This window comes from Telmatherina bonti (genome assembly GCF_933228915.1).
Source record: "Telmatherina bonti genome assembly, chromosome: 4".
In the NCBI taxonomy this organism is placed as follows: domain Eukaryota; kingdom Metazoa; phylum Chordata; class Actinopteri; order Atheriniformes; family Telmatherinidae; genus Telmatherina; species Telmatherina bonti.
The window spans coordinates 31,390,865-31,407,575 of NC_136622.1; the positions used below are offsets into that span (position 1 = coordinate 31,390,865).

Below are 16,711 nucleotides of genomic sequence, written 5' to 3' on the forward strand. Positions count from 1 at the left end.
TGACCCGCGTGACCAATCCGCTCACTGCTTGCTGCCTGCTCGCGTGAACCCAGAAGAGCTGCTAAATCCATTATAAATAATAAATTATCTCGGATTCCAATAAACTATAATATGCAATACGAATCAGAGATCGATCATTTTCGTGGTTTTATGGGATGCAACACCTTACTAAAACATCATTCATGTATCATGTATATATTCAGAAATTATTAGCTTCCTGTTACATTAAGACAGTAAATGATTTGGTCATGTCTCAATGTACTAATTTCACAACAAAAAAAACACTCTAAATGTGGTTGCTTTCAAGGATTTTTAGGATAACTTTAAAACAGTGTTTATACAACAATGTACCTCATATTGAAACAGATGAAGGCACCAGATGCAAGAAATAGTCCCACAAATGTACTTTAATCTCATGATATTTTTTAGCGCAGAGGGAATTTACTCACAAAGGAGTTTCATGCTGTATATTGTGTGATTTGTATTTATTTATTTATTAAAATGATTTAAATAAAATTATTGGAAGCATCATTATTTAAGGTTTATAATTTAGGTGACTTGACGTAACTGGCAGTTCAACATCAGATTATAAAACACGACTAAGATACCAAGTGCTATATATATATATATATATATATATATATATATATATATATATATATATATATATATATATATATATATAGATAGATAGATAGATAGATAGATAGATAGATAGATAGATAGATAGATAGATAGATAGATATAAATATAGCAGGATATTGTGAACATGAGCCAAATGTTGTGTTAAAAGACAAAGATATATATATATATATATATATATATATATATATATATATATATAGCACTTGGTATCTTAGTCATGTTTTATAATCTGATGTTGAACTGCCAGTTACATCAAGTCACCTAAATTATAAACCTTAATTAATGATGCTCCCCATATTTGCATAATGTGATGTCTTTTGTAACAACAGCAATTCTTTGAAGGGAAAAAAATCAGCTTGTCATTATCAGAACTAGTGTTTTACTTCACACAACAGATAGACAGAAATCTATTCCCTTGCCAACATATCTTAAGGTCACATTCCTTGTAGTCTTATCATTTTTTATTTATATTTTCTAAGGACAAAACCTTCTCTTTACCCAGATCAATGTGAGAAAGTGTGATCTACAACCGAGATGACATTAAGTAAAACAAACATAACACACAACCACTTCTCCTGTATAATGATGAAAACGCTTTCTTGTCATGTCCAATAGTTGAATGCACAGTTCCAGTGAGTTCACAATGGCAGTATTACAAGGTCAGCTTTGAGGTTTCGCCTTGCTCAGCAGAGACCTGCGCAGCTGACTGGGCTCTTTGCTTGTTCATGGTGCTCTTTCTCGAAGGGGCCCCAGTGATAAAGCCATTCACCAGCACGGACCATAAATGACCGAGTTGAACGGCACATTAAGCACTGTATTTTCCCAAAAAAAAGAGCACTGACTTTGGAGCACAGCGAAAATGCCAGGAACGAAAGGTGAGTAATACACAGCTAAAATGAATTTCAATTTCAACCAGCTGTTAAAAAATAAGGTTGGCTGAAAACATAAAATGAAATTAATAAAAATTGTTTTACCCATTTAAGGGTGAATGTTACTACGATAAATGTTTGACAGATGTCTGATTATTCAATTTTCAGGTAATAAATCGGACAAGAAGTCAGCTACCAAGGTAGGAATGTTACAACTGTATCAATAATAATTTTAATCTTTCAGTATTTAGTGTTTTCTCTGTTCTGCCTTTATTCATGTTCGCCTTTACTTCACAGCAACCTCAGAGTCCTAAAGAGCAGCCGAAGAAAGGTGATCAGAAAGGAGATGATAGCAAGAAGCAAGGAGGTAAGCATTTATATCAGGTGAAAATGTCTTTCAGAAGTCCCCCATCGCCTGGCACGACATATGGAGGTGAAGTGCTGTGTCCCCAGTGAAGGTATCTGTCTGTGTTTTATCCCCTCGCAGGACAGCCGAAGGGAGAGAAGCAATAACTTCCAGGCATTTGTGAAGATGGCTTTGGAGACGCTGCTGGGGTCCTGCCGTCGTAAACATGGGGGTCCTCGGGGAAGACAGGGATGAATGCCCCTCCCCTCCCCTCCGCACTTTTCCCCCTGAACTTGCTGCTTTGTGGCCCTGCGATACATCATCTGCTCACCTCTCACAGAGACAGAAAACAAAGCTGATCTCCATCCATCCCCATCTGTTGTTATGCTGTTCTTCTTTACCCTTTTCTGTCTCGCCCACACTGTCCACTCTGGCCTACTGGATGCTCAGGAAAAACTGGATCCAAGCTAGATCAGACCACTGCTCTGAGCAACAAACAGTCAACCTCTTGCAATTCCTCCCAAACCCGCCCTCATATCTTCACTGACTGTCTGACAGTGCATTTATTCTTTTTGTAAATAATCATTCAAATAAACAACTATTTATTACAGCAATCTGAATGTATCCGTCCTTGGTTTTTCTCTGATGTCCTCACCTCTCCCGCTACCTCAGAACAACATGAAATGAATAAGACAAAGACAAAATTCAAGCTTTCATGTAAAATTTTATAAAAAATATCACAGGTGTATCAGTGTCTTCACATTTACAGGGACAAAACCTCGACCTAAAGCAAACATCTGAAAGGTATTTACAATTCCTGTTGGATTTACTGATATTACTGCAAGTTTGCACAGACCGAGCACATGAACTGATGCTCAAGCTCTATTCTAACACCACGTCTTTGTCGAGAAGCAAAATCTTTTGATGTTCTGCTCTTAAAGAGCGCAATCGAAATCTCACGCAGGTGTTCATATTCTTGCATCAGGTTTTCAAAGGTCACATCTGTGTTGTAAGAATCTATAACTCAGGAGAAATAGTTCATGTAACATATTCTATGTTTTTACTTTTAAAGCTGTTTGTAAAATCGAAAGAAGAATTGAAATATCTTTGCTATACAGTAATACATGTCAAATAATACCCTGATTCTACTATTTTCATTTCAGTGCTTGAAAGGAAAAGTATTTGGAATACAAATAAGATATTTAAATTTGAAGGAAAATTGTCAACGACACCACAAAACCAAAGTTCAAAGATCATCAGGATATTCCACAATAAAAAAAAATAACATAAAAATAAAAATAAAAATCATCTTCTAAATTCACTAAAGGAGGAAAAAATTACTGGTAATGATAACATTGTTGCCTCATAACCATACCCTGTGCTCTTTGTCATTCATAAGGAAAATTCTTTATTATTGTCCACATGCTCAAGATACAAGCAGTGTTGTTGGACAAGTCTAATCAATTTCTATAGAAATGTTATTGCCAGCAAATCCAGTTAAAAAAGATTTGTGTCTCAAATGAATAAATCAGTTTGAGGAAGAGTCCAACCTCATTCTGCTAAGAATCCCAGTATCTGTTTTAGGAACTTCTTTTGGCTTTCTGAAGAAGTTCAAGGCCAATTATCTCTTTTTTTCCAGTTTTCAGACAGCGATCCTGGACCTCAGACAGACAGGTCGGGGAAATCCTAAAGTAATAAGAAACAAAGAAGCTGCATCATTTATTAAATGGATTTTGTTGGCTCTAAGATTACAGAACGTCACCAGCCTTATCCCTCAAACCTTAAAGTTTGACTGTAAAGCAGTTAAGGTGAAGGGATAAAACATCTGGAAGACATCTGCCTCGTGGGCTCTTTCATATGTCTGCAGAAAGGAGCAGCCGATCTCCACTGCACCGACAGCTATTGATTGTGTCTCACAGTAAGACCTCGTCACGGCAGGAGGGCTCAGCAACTGTGGCTCAGATAAAAATGATGCGATACGGAGAAAAAAAAAGAGACGTGGCGCTATCTTTCCACAGATATCAAAACTAGTCCCCAGCAGGTTAGAATCCCAGCCAGCACGCAGCGCAACCTGAGCACCGCACGCTGGTTTATCGTTGTATGCAGGCTGAAAATCTTTTTTTTTTTTCCATCTGATGCAGGATAATGTCACAGTGCAGAAGTGAAAAAACCTACTTCACATCTCTCAGTATTGCTTCCTTTACTACTTCTTCGTCGTCTTCATCTCTTGTTATTAGAGAATGAGACGGTACAATATCCAGCATCCAAACGTGACCCAGTGGCTTGTCCAGCTCAGTTCTGACCACTTCTGAATGGTATGGTGGGTAATGTCATCCTGCAGGGCACACAGCATGTATAACATCTTTACATCTTACACTGAACTGATTCACATCTAACTCAACTCCTCACGCAAAACAATAAATCAGTCATACAGAGAAAAGGTGATACTGCTAGAAGGCATTTCATTTATTCACACGTCACACGGAGAGCTGTTCGCCTCATGGCCCGGTGTATAAATATAGACACCAAGGAGCTTCTAACGTGAGAAGTGATGTAAGAGTGACTCAGTGAGACCGATCCTCCCCCAAAAGACCCCATCAAACTGTATACCCCTTCACACTGGTAGTTAAATATTACCTGTAGATTCTGAATGTGCGATTTCACCTCTGATTTGGCTCTTTTTTTGTTATTTTTCATGCTTTTATCTGATTCCCACCTCTCAGATTTTGTGTTCCTGCTGCAAAGAATGAATTTTCTCAGTGGATCAATAAATGCTCATCTCACCTCATCCTCTTCCATGTAGTCCACACTGGAGTTGAACACAGAGCCCAGGTATGTCAAGTGAAGTATTGCCAAAGCGCTGAATGCTATGTTAATCATATACACCCACAGCTCCTGCAGGGCAGACGGCATCCTGTTAGAGGAGTCAGTTTCCTACCAAGTCTTAGCTGAACTATGATGCACCAGATTATCAATTCCTGACGAGAACAAGTTTTTGTGCTTCATGCAGGCTTGTTGGGATAAATAATTATTTTGATTCCCTCGTGTTCTGATCTGTGAAACACAAAGGATTTTGTTTTCTTCTTTTGGGCCTCTTTCTAGTAAATTCTTAAAATATATCAGCTGTCAACATGAGGCAGACAATCGAGACGGCTGTTGTTTAACAGCAGCACACGATACGACATTAAAACTCGGTGTCCAGCCCCTTTAGGACGTCGTTGAATACACAACTTTCCTATTTCCAAATGTGACCTAGCGTGTAGATCTAATAAAACATTAGAGCAGGGTTACTCATTCTGGTCCTACAACAGCTGAAATCCAGCAGATTCTTCATGTGTCCCTGCTCCAACACATCTGACTCAAATAAATGGGCAGAATATGATAGGCTGGTCGATCCATTTAATGTGAATCAGATGTGTTGAAGCAGGGACACATGAAGAATCTGCTGGATTACGTCTCTCGTAGGACCGGAATTAGTAAGCCTGCATTAGTAATTTGATTTTCATAATTTTGCTCATTAAGAGGGTAACAGCAGATTTCCGAATGGTTTCTGGACTAAAAGAGGTCTTCTTTTGAGCAGCATATGATCTGAGAGGAATTTCAAACAACCATTTGCACAAATAAATTTGTTAGAGGGGGAAAAAAAAGACAGGGGTGTGTTTGAAATTAATATCTGTCTGAACGCTGCTTAAAAAAGACATTTTTAAGCTTATGAAAGTTTTTTTTTTTCATGGCTCCAACTTTAAGTTGATGAAAAGATGGATTTGCTTATAGGCGTTAACTTGTACCAAAAGAAAACATTCCAGGATCCCGATAACCATCTGAGGAATATTCCAGCAAATAATCTCACCCTGATGCAAAAAAACCACACTTTCCTTTTAGCAAATAAATGAACTTTTTGTCGATTAAACAAACAGGATGCAATGTGTTAATTGAGAGTGCTTTGCAGGTGCTAAAACAAAGCCTGGCTGCTTTTAATCTTTCTGTTAAATCATGCCAGCATCTCTTGCATGAGGCCTCTTATTTAGCACAGAGATGATGAGAGATTCAACCTTTTCATCTTTAGTCCTTGTTGAACTATTGCTATAACTTTTATGCAGATATAAAGAGCCATCTGCTCATTTTCTCTACATGTGGGAAAGATTTTGGAGAAGAGAGAAGAGGAAGGTGAATATTACCTTTTTGTTCTGGTGACTGCAGTTTGGGTGACACTTTTTTGACAGTATGCAGGCATTAAAAATGACTGCAAGCCTCTTCCTCAATACTGAAAGACAAAGCAAGACTAAAACATTGCAATGAGACCGTAGGAAGAGTTCCTTTGCAACCTTAAGAGGGAAATTACAAGCACTGCAGTGAACAGAAATAGTGTGTCAGAGAGGCTGCAATTAACCATTTCTGCAGAGCTAAGCACTTTCTGTAAACGGAAAGGTTGTAATGTGGAAACGAGAAAAGCATTAGGAGGCCTCTTACCGTGTTCAATGTATGTAATGAACCCTAAAGATATGAGCACTGCACCCAGATGGAAACTAAAACCCTAAAATCCACAAGAATTCGAATTAGAACAAAACACTTTGTTAACATAACAGCAAAATTTGTTATATAAGACTTGTGCATGTGTGCTCACGTGCAGGAGGGCACTGGCCGTGTACGTCACCATGATGGCAGAAAATGTTCCAAATTTGAGCGCACTCTTAAAAACATCTGTGAGACGAGACCATCAGCTTCCATAAGAGTTACATTCTGCTTAAATAAGGCGTCATAAATCAGCTGCTGTCATCAGAACTCACAGGTGTGCAGAAAGTGAGACATGGGCAGATTCCACGACGTTACCACCTCCACCATCGACCGGGGAAGTTCTACATGGAGGGGCTTGGATACGCTCATATCCCTAAAAAAAAAAAAAAAAGCAAAGGCGTGGAGAGCTGTTAGAAACCTGAATCAAGAGAATAATGTTTTATGCTGATCGCTGCGTGCATTTATGACCATTTGAGGTTTTCCTTCTCCTCCGTGAATCCTGCCCCAGCAAGAGTAGTAGTAGTCTCGCTCAAGTAGCCGACAAAATAATTGCTGAAGTGGAAAGACATTGTGTTCTCATACGCCAGCAGCCACCTAATGCAAGAACATCAGAACAGTAAGGGAGACAGATGATTCTTGTAATCCCTTTTCAGCTAAAATCTAACTGTACTAAGTTTTATGAAAAAAACTGAAGGACATACTTTGCTGCTGAACCCCTGAAAAACAAGGAGAACAAAAAGATGAACATTAGTGACACATCATGTTTCCTCGTGTGCTTTAAAGACTTGTGATTTACTCCTCACCAAGTCTTTCAGGTGACGAAAAAGTGAGTGTGTGGGTGAAAAAGGTGTCCTGGTAAGTACGCAGCTGCACAGAGACAGGGGGAGGGGGGGGAAATGATGATGATGAGAGTGCATGCGTGTAGGTAAAGGTTTTTGCACAAATGGTAAACAAAGGGTAAGCATGCACGGATTGAAGAGTGCAAATTGTGTGGCGATGCCAGCATGCTCAGAGTCAGTGGAGCAAAGTGAAGCAAAGCATTACATACCTGATTTTCCTCCTTTTTTTGCTGCAAACAAAGGACAGAGCAAATGCATTACCTTACAGCGGAGATTTAGGAGAACAAACAGGGACTTGGATTTCTTCAGAGGTGTTGTGTTCTGCTTACCTCCGTAATAGCTTGTCTCCAAAGACAGGTATGAAATAAGGGAAGAGATAAGGTGCCACGCAGTTGGAAATAACAAGGCAGACCTGGCTCTTCACCCAGCTAAGAGACACTTTAAAAAGCCAAGCTAAACTCTAAGGAGAAAAAGCAACGAATGCATCTCAAAGCTCATCATCATCCCACCCTTCTCATCCTTATGAGCTGGAGCGTCACACCTACCAGCTTACGTCCTTCTAATGCTTCTTTGTAGCTGTTGAAGCTGATCCAGGGACCAAAAATGACAGTGCCCACAAAGTAAATGTAGCCCATGAACTCAATGGGTGAGGGGACACTGGTTACAACTCCTCTGTCCAAATCAAAGGCCAGAGAGATGGCTTTCATGGCGACCACCATCTGTGAACCTTGATGACAGAGAATCCTTGTTAAAACTAAAAGCATAACTTACCGTTAGCACAATAAATACATGAAAAGAGTAGAAATAGGCGGAGATTTCTGACCTACCTCTCATCTTGTGCCAGTTGGTGGTATCCATCATATGCAGCTCTCTAATAACAATGAGAAAAAGCCACTTTCTGTGTTCAGGTCTTACCGCAAACATTCTCACACTTGGTGTGTGGAGCTGACAAGTCAGGCATCAGAAGAGGTTTTTCTCACCCTAGAAGCAAGTAGGTGAGCACAGTGATGGAGAGGAAGGTGCCCCTGATGGTAGAATGGCGGCACAGGAAGAGGAAGAGGTAGCAGAGAAGGCTGAGAAGGACCACCCAGATCATATGGAGCTCAAAGAACAGGTAGAGGGTGTAGAAGCCTCCGGCCACCGTGCCCAGGTGTTTCACAAAAGAGGGCAGACCTGGTGTCAGAAGATTTTTCTTTTTTTTAAATGCACATAATGCTAGGAGCATGATGGGTGAATGACATCAAAATGACTGAACTCTCACCCAACATCCAGAGCAGCCGACACAGCAGGCAGATAACCAGCAGCTGCCATACCTGCTCCAGGCCCTGCTGAGCCGTAGGCAGCAGGCAGCCATGAGCAAGCTCCTGGAAGAACTTCTGGCGGCTGAACACTCCCATCACTAGGCTTTAAAAAAGCAGATGGAAGCCAAACCCTGCATTTGTTCAGCAACAGAAATGATCCTTGTGTTGCTACTGTCAGCAGATGTAATAAAACTACAGTAAACCACGCTTTGTGTCCTGCATTAACTCACACATGCAGGAAAACACAAGCTGCTCACTACAGTCTTCAAACTTCAAGTCCCAGCATGCAAAGCAACTCAGTGCACATCTGTGAAGATCCATGCAATTAGCTGCAGGAGTTTCAGCATCTCTGATCAAATATTTCGTCTTTTTTTAAAGTCAAATATTCAAGCTGGATGTAAATGGTCATTTCTGTATATTTAAACCTGAGTGAGAAAACAGGAAAGCTGCAGCCCACCAACATGGAGATTATAGCAGAACACCACTACACAAAGCGTATTGAATAAAGAGCATTAGATGCTTTTCTTCAAGGCATGCTTTCTCCGCAATGCAGTCCACCAAGGGGGCGAGTTGACTCACAGCTGCCTTCAACCACTGCATCACCAGTCCGGCGTGTTCATGCGCGCTGTGGGACTTGAAAACTTGGAAGTAAAATACGTCTTAAATGTATGAAAGCTGTCAGGAATGGCAAGCCTCGCTTCACTGAACCGGTGGGATTTACATCCTCGCTACCAACGCACTTGAAGACAAGACCCCCCCCCCCCCCCCACACACACACACACATAAGAAACAGCCAAGCTGGACGCACGGAGCATGCCAGTTTGCTTTCTGGGCTGAGACTAACCTTTCTCCGAGCAGGAGCTGGCTGGAGGCTCCTCCTTGTCTTTATTCAGCTGCTTTTCCTTCCTTTTAAAATGTCTCAAGTGTGTGTGTTGCCGCTTAAACACACTCAGTCCAGATGATGCATATCTGGATGCCTCCCATTGTCACAGCATCAGCACCACTACCTTATCACCCATAAAGGCACGCGAGGACACGTCGACCAATCTACCGCTTAGGTCCGGGGACAACAGCCAATCGCAGTCTTTACAGCCACAACATGACGGCTGAAGTGTCCAATCGGAGTCGTTTCCAGCCATCAGAGGGGCATCCGGACCAATGAGACGTGTACAGCGTGCAGATGGACGCAGACGGAGACGTGCTGCAAGAGGTCACTGTGGAAAGCTCTCTGGATGCCAGCAATAATATCCATTTTATCATGACTTTGAAAAAATGTATTTCCTTAATCAGGAACTGAGAGCTAACAAATCAAATGGCATGCAAGGAAGAAATAAAAGTCAATAATATAGGGAGGGGTCAGTTCCTTATAATAGTTTACTGGCATATTAACAGCAATATCCAGTAAGATGTGAGGTCGTAGTCAAATCTGGTCCATGACAAGAGGTGATTGAAATGAGTATTAACCATATGACCTCCATTCACCCTGTACCTGCTTATTCCAATGCAGGGTCACAGGGGGAGGTGGTGGGAGCTTATTCTAGCAATCACCAGGCAGAGAAGACATGCTACAACTGGGAACGTTACTATCCCAGTCGTTTTTATGAAGACTTCACAAACCTGGAGAGTTATTTTTAAATTTCAAGTGATATTTCTTCTGTGTGAATGCAGCACGTTGCGGCATGCAAGATGGAGCGCTGCAGAAATAAACATGGCAACTCTGCAGTTAGAAACATTTAGACATCAATTAACTAAACTGGGAGTAAAATAATAATAATAATATGCAGCATATAATATAGTGTAATGTGGCTGTAAATATCAAAACGAGACTGGCACTGTGATTTCAGACAATAATAAGATTATAGTTTAACACAGTGGTGTAGTCCAGGGTATACAGAGTATACCCATTTCTTTTTCAGTCAGCATTGAGTATACTCACTTCTAAAGCATCTGAGATGCTGCTTTTTCAATTACAAACATTCATATATACATGAATATACGTCTACCAGCAGCTCAGCTAATAAAACCAAATAAATCCACAATGGTGCAGTTATGCAGCAGCTGCATCCTTTTAGCCTGAACATAAATATAATAAAGATGTTTAAATGTTTAGCAGCCAGACGCCCGCTGCCACTTGTTTTTTTAAGGGCAAAAAATTGAGCGTATACCCCCTTCTTGAGGGACCACTACACCACTGGTTTAACACCAGTTTGTTCAGCAAACGTTCCTGGAGAACAAAAGCAGGAACTTCATTTGACAAAGATTTATTTAGATGCTTACAAACTAGAGATTACTATGAAGACAAATCTAAAGCAAAGGGGCAACACTGTAATACTATTAAGTAGTTTAGATTGAAGCATACATGCAGAGCTTTTAAAAGCTCCAAGTTCTTTAGCTTTATGGGATGCATTGCAGCAAAGATTCAGTCGGGGATATTGGAGGATTTGTGTTCAATGTGGATAAAACATTCTTCTTTTTGTTTTGTTATGAAGAACTGATACTTCTGACCAAACAAATCCGAGTTTAGGGTGGATTTTGTTCAACTAATCGGTTTTATAGATTTGAAACAATAATCTTGACCAGAAAGTGAAAGAAATGAACAAACGTAACAGAGGAGATTCCTGCAACTCACACGAAACGATAAACATTTTACAACTAAAAAAGATAAACAATCACCAATCAGTCATGGAAAAATAATCTGAAAAAGTATAAAGAGGCTTTGTTATAATTGCACTGTTGGTGTGTTTTACATCCAGTGCAGCTGAACTAAGAACAAGCCAACAGGTTTAAATGTTTTTGACACAACGGGGGGACAGTCTAAAGAAAAGCAGGCAGACATTTTGAGGTCAATGTGACAAACCCCTTAGTGCCACCACAACAAATCTGCAGGCAGTTTGTGGCCTGAAAACCATCTTTGCTTTGCAAAAAAAAAAGCCTATCTTTAATTAAATACACAGAATAAAAAAGTCTAACAAATTAGGATCATTTTATTTGAATATAGGTCACATACAAAATACACATCACTTATGACACATCAAACAACTCGTCTATTCAGTTTCCAGTGTTCAAATAAAAATCACAGAATGACTTTGTAGTGAGAAATGTAATGGTTTCATAAACTGGTGGGTTTTCTTTTCTTATAAGTTCCCTTGGTTACATCGTAACGTCATGTATGACAAGGTAGTGACCACGCTGCAAAAACAATCTGGAGTAAAAAGAAACTGTTTGCCATTAAATTGCAGCATTTATAATGGTCAAAAAAAGTGAAGAAGTAGCTGTTTTATAACAAAGTTCAGGGTCAACAAGTTGACTGCATCCTAGTATGTAAAATTCAAAGTTGAACGTGCCTCTTTCCACACAATCAGTGTCAGCACCACAAAGAGCGCCTTCATTTAGTAAGTTTGGGTGTCTCAAAGAAAAAGTCTCAAAGACGGTTTCATCTCAAAGTCTTCTGTCATTTCTGATAATCCTGCATTATTTCACACTTGCATACACTGGGACAGCATTGTGTACATATTTGTGCCTATTATTCCAAACTGTTGCACATAAAACAGCAAATGTTTCCAGTCATCAGAGGTAGAAGGAAAAAAATACTTTAGCGATCACTTCCTTGATGTAGCACAAGCAATCCTCATCTTCCTTGTTATACAGCATATTTGCTCATAGACGTAACTATTACAGCTCATAATACTACGTACAGTGTTCAGTCTGCAGAATTAATGCTACCTGGAGCAGTTTTACAGTTTTACATCTCACACACATTCATTGTTTTACTGACCATACAGTACAGACAGAAAAAATCTTGCTCCTAATTAAGAAGTAAAACAGAACTGAGGAGTAAAAAGGCACAACAAACAGAAGTTATCAACAATCTGCAGCATTCATATCCAGACACCAGGGGGAGACAAATCAACACAAACGCCATGCAGAAGATGGCGCATCAGTCACGTTTCCACGGCAAGATTAATCAAAAGCATCACAATGTCCGGCAGCCTGACTTATTCACACTTCCACAAAAAGCACCGGTCCTCGTGCACGACTAAAAATGTTTCAAGAAAGGGAATCATGACAGGATTTCACTGTTTTTACAGGTCAGGAATGACTCAGGTGACACATTTCTCTCCGCAGCTTAAATCAGATTTCAATCTCCAGGTCGTAAGCAATCTTCTCTTTTTTCACCACCTTTACAGTTTTCACCTCTGGACAAATAATGACTGGTTCTTTAGGCTCCACCTTCACAACATTCTTAATCTCAACTTTTCTCGGCTTGCTCAAAATGTATTTGTAATTCCTTTGAACCTCGAGCAAAGCCGAGGTGAGGTACTGAGGTGAAAAGATGCTCAGCGAGGTTGGGAGCTGTGGATGTTGGGGGAGATGCGGTTGGACAAACGTGGAAGGATAGTCGGGCATTTGTGACTTCAACTTAAATAAGTTTTTGGGGTTATTTGAGAATCGGAGGATTGGGGAAGGCGGAGGCGGCATTGGAGAGGGTTTCACTGACACCAAGCCGGGAATCTTCGCGAGCGAGGACAAAGGAGGGACTTTAGGTAAAGATGCAGGGGGTGACGTTGAAGGTGCTGCGCCGAGGCCATGCGAACTCTCGGAAGTGTTGTTAACTGTTTCTGCAATCTGTTGTCGCTCTACGCTTTCTGGAAGACTCTTTTCTGGGCTCACACTAGCGTCTCCTTTTTGTTCCTCACCAGAGGAGGACTCCTCATCAGATACAGTTTGAGACCCAATCTGTGGCTGGAAGACAATGTGGTTGTGGCGTCGACAGAACAGCACCCCGCACTTGAAGCACTTCCTGCCATCTTTAACGTGGAGCAGTTTGTGACGCTTGAGGTTCTGACTTGTAGTGAAAGATCGATCGCACATGTTGCACGGAAAGGAAGGCTCATCCTTGGGGACAACATGTGTCTCGACTACGGCTGCCTGATCTGAGACCAAGGCCTTCTCCTCTTCATGCAGCTGTTTGTGCTTAATAAACTCTGACACACTAATGAAGGTCTGACTGCAAAGCTCACACTGGTAGCCACCTGTAGGTGTAATTACAGTCTTTAGGAGCACAACAGGATTCATTTTATCCAATTTTTCAATGCCTATTATTGATGTTTTGTTGGGGCTGGATGTTGTTTGTGATTGGATTGTGCTGCTTTTACTTTCAGCTTCCTCAGTCAATCCCCTTATGTCCTAGAAGACACACACACACAGAATACATTAATGTGGTGGTAAGAGCATTTTCAGATATAGCAGCAAACGTGGGAGACAATCATAAAGAATAATTGAGGCTGCTACCTTTTGCATAGATGGAGAAGACAGAGTCTGCACTGAAAGCTTAGCCTCGGTTTCCAACTTGTCAGAGGACTGAAGGTCGGTTTGGGAGTCATCTCCATCAGAATCGGGGGGGTTTGTTTCCCCCGCCGTGTCTGCCTTGGCTTTGCGTGGAAGACTTTGCCGACAACCGTATGACCTTTTAGGAAATAGTGAAAATAATTGATCAGATTACACAAAAACTGGAACTGCTTGTGGTCAAAAAAAAAAAAAAAAGGTTTAAAACTGGTGCACACATAGAGAAATGGTGGCTTTTCTTGTGTAGGTCTTCCAACCAGATGAGTACAAACTTTGTGAGCTACATATGCAAAATCTAACAAGCCACTTTAGCGCATTTATATGGAGAAAAAGAAAAAAACAGGCGTGGAGCTTCACATTTCTGCTCCGGATATAGTAAGTCTTAGATCTAACAGGAGGAAACATTGCCAACACTGACCTGTAAATCAGCTGATTATCAGATTGTCCTTTATTTAAAACCTTTACACAAGTTAATCTGAAATGAGTGAATTTACTGTAGACATGTGTGGATAAAATTTCTCACTATATTTTATGTTTTTAAAGAAGAACCGAGACACTATAAAGAAATCTAGTTTCTCTTATTGTAACGTTTTCTTCATCAAGACAAATAAAACTTGTGGTGTTAAGAAGGAGCTATGCTTCAAGGAGGCAAAAAAAAGAGAAAGAACCTGAAGGAGGTACACGACGCTTTATACATTAGAGGGGCAATAAATGGGAATTAATTAGTCTTGGATTTTTCAATATGATTTTTTCAATCAAATTTCCCTTTGGGGATTAATAAAGTATTTTCAATTAATTTAATTTTAAAGGAATTTTTTAAAAAAAGAAGAAAAAAAAAGTTATGTGGAAAAAAAACAGGTGTCATTTTATCTCTTGGTGTGAATGTCCAGCCCCTCGTTTAGCAGCCGGCCTGACCAGACCTTTATGTACTTCATGTGAATCCTGCCTCTTCTTACCTCTTGCAGCCCCTCTTTGCTAGAAAAGGTTCCAGCAAGCAAGCTCTAGGACTGCGTATTTTCAAAGTGAAATGGCGAAGAACAGAAAAAAAACCAAACATTCATCTGAGGACAACCCGGATCCGACATTACACACCAAAAAACAACTAATTTGCAAACAACTTCTCTGTTAGCAGAAAGAAGTCGGTGAAGAGGTTGTTGGATAAAGAAAGGGACAGAACCGGATTTGTGTTAGAGTGGGATGTCTGTCATTATAGGCAATCTTTTTTTACGTACGCGCGTTGCTCTGTTTACATAAATTCAGGTGTCACTGTCAACTTTTCCCTACATAGTGCTAACATAATTTTCTAGGGGTGTCCAAATGTCCAGAGAGAAAAAAGTAGTGGACACAAAATTATCCACAATGCTTCTTGAAAAGTAGAAAGCATCGATGGTCACTGGACGGGTCAATATAGACCACAATGCATTGCAGGCAGGAGCTCAAAGTGGCGCAAGTGACACAAACATGCAAGTTGGTTAAGAAAAACTATAGATAATTCATGTAATATTTTTTATTTGTTGAATAAATATATAACAAAGAAATGATAAAATACAATATAAGAATATTTGGATTGGATTTGGAACGAGGCGTGGTGGTTGCTGTGGTGACAGCTGGAAGTGTGACGGTCTGGCTACTGTTGCTGTTTAACGGAAATCAAGAAAAATGAGGAGCCAAAAAAGTTTTGTCCATTTTTTGTTTTCAGTCTACAAAAGTCAGTAATATCGAATTATTGTGAGAATCGCAATCTAAATCGAACTGACACCCACAAAATCAAAATTGATTTGGGACAAAGGCAACACAGCCCTAATATAATGTAGGCATATGTAGTAAATGGGGGGTTAGGGTTAGGGAATAGGGTGGACATTCAGACACAGTGTCTCAAATTTTAAGCACGTCCACTGAAGTGGTGATATTTTTTTGCATTTTGCACCTTTGTTTGCAGACAAGGTTAGTGCAGATAAGAGAAAGGGTAAGGTGTGTCCCAAATACACACTTTGTTTTGGTCTACAGGAAGTGCTCAACAGGAAACCATGGGTGAAACTATTTCCCTTTTTGCTTTGCAACAAGCTAAGTCAAAACAGCTGCTGTCTGCAAACTGTAACAGCTTTAAGTTCCCAGATGACTTCACACTGATCCATGTTTTTATTGACATTTGACAAATAAAATGATTAATTGATCCGTCAAAACTGTGCAGGTCTCTGAAAGGGGCAGGAATGAGGGGATACAAAAACTGAAACTGACTCACCACAAAGTAATTAACGTGTCCTGCATAAGTTGTCAGAGTCAATAATGAAATTAATATAAACTAACTAAACATTTCTCACCGTTTCTTTTTTTTCCTGTGTCTTTGTTTAGCGCATGTAAACACAGAAGGGACATAGTCTGGTCTGTCGTAGTCGTTTGATGCCTCTCCTGTAAAACACACACACACACACACGAGGTTTTATGTAAAACTCACATATAGTTCCATGTTTCTTGGTTAGTGTACCAGCTGGCTGATGGTCTGGGTACAGTTGGTTTTTGTAGCTTACCTGTAATAAAATGAGCACCACAAATGCGAACATGTCCTTTGAGCTCCACGCTGCAGCCATTCGCACGCTCGATCGCTTGTATCCATAACTGTCTCCGTTTCACCTGAAAAGGTCGAGATCCAGACGGGATCGTGTGAAACTTGATCCTGCTGCCTGGGGAGTAGCGATTTTTGCAGCCAGACACGCAGCATAACAACATTTTGCTTCCAGCTTAATGTTAGCAGGGAATAGGAAAGTTGTCTAAAGAGACAAAACTGAACTTCCTTTGCCAGGAGGAGATGCGTGCGCAACTTCGTTGATTGCGTCACGAAGAGCGGACGTT

The 16,711-nt window shown here is 40.4% G+C and overlaps 2 protein-coding genes across 2 annotated transcripts; both read right to left on the bottom strand.

Annotated features, from left to right (window-relative positions):
- Window positions 1–4,093: 4,093 nt before the first annotated feature.
- LOC306755212 (protein-serine O-palmitoleoyltransferase porcupine-like) lies at window positions 4,094–8,611 on the bottom strand (the record flags this gene model as incomplete). Its single annotated transcript, XM_079239519.1, has 12 exons — window positions 4,094–4,195; window positions 4,645–4,755; window positions 6,039–6,124; window positions 6,331–6,394; window positions 6,485–6,561; window positions 6,648–6,748; window positions 6,844–6,969; window positions 7,544–7,674; window positions 7,760–7,941; window positions 8,042–8,085; window positions 8,195–8,387; window positions 8,476–8,611. The coding sequence occupies 12 exons, from the start codon at window positions 8,609–8,611 to the stop codon at window positions 4,094–4,096; spliced, it is 1,353 nt and encodes a 450-aa protein (XP_079095645.1).
- Window positions 8,612–12,163: 3,552 nt separating this feature from the next.
- LOC306755174 (uncharacterized protein) lies at window positions 12,164–16,638 on the bottom strand. The gene is made up of 4 exons (XM_079239465.1): window positions 16,390–16,638; window positions 16,183–16,270; window positions 13,808–13,982; window positions 12,164–13,702 (listed from the first exon to the last, which is right to left on the bottom strand). The coding sequence occupies exons 1-4, from the start codon at window positions 16,586–16,588 to the stop codon at window positions 12,647–12,649; spliced, it is 1,518 nt and encodes a 505-aa protein (XP_079095591.1). The 5' UTR covers window positions 16,589–16,638; the 3' UTR covers window positions 12,164–12,646.
- Between the last annotated feature and the right edge of the window lie 73 nt (window positions 16,639–16,711).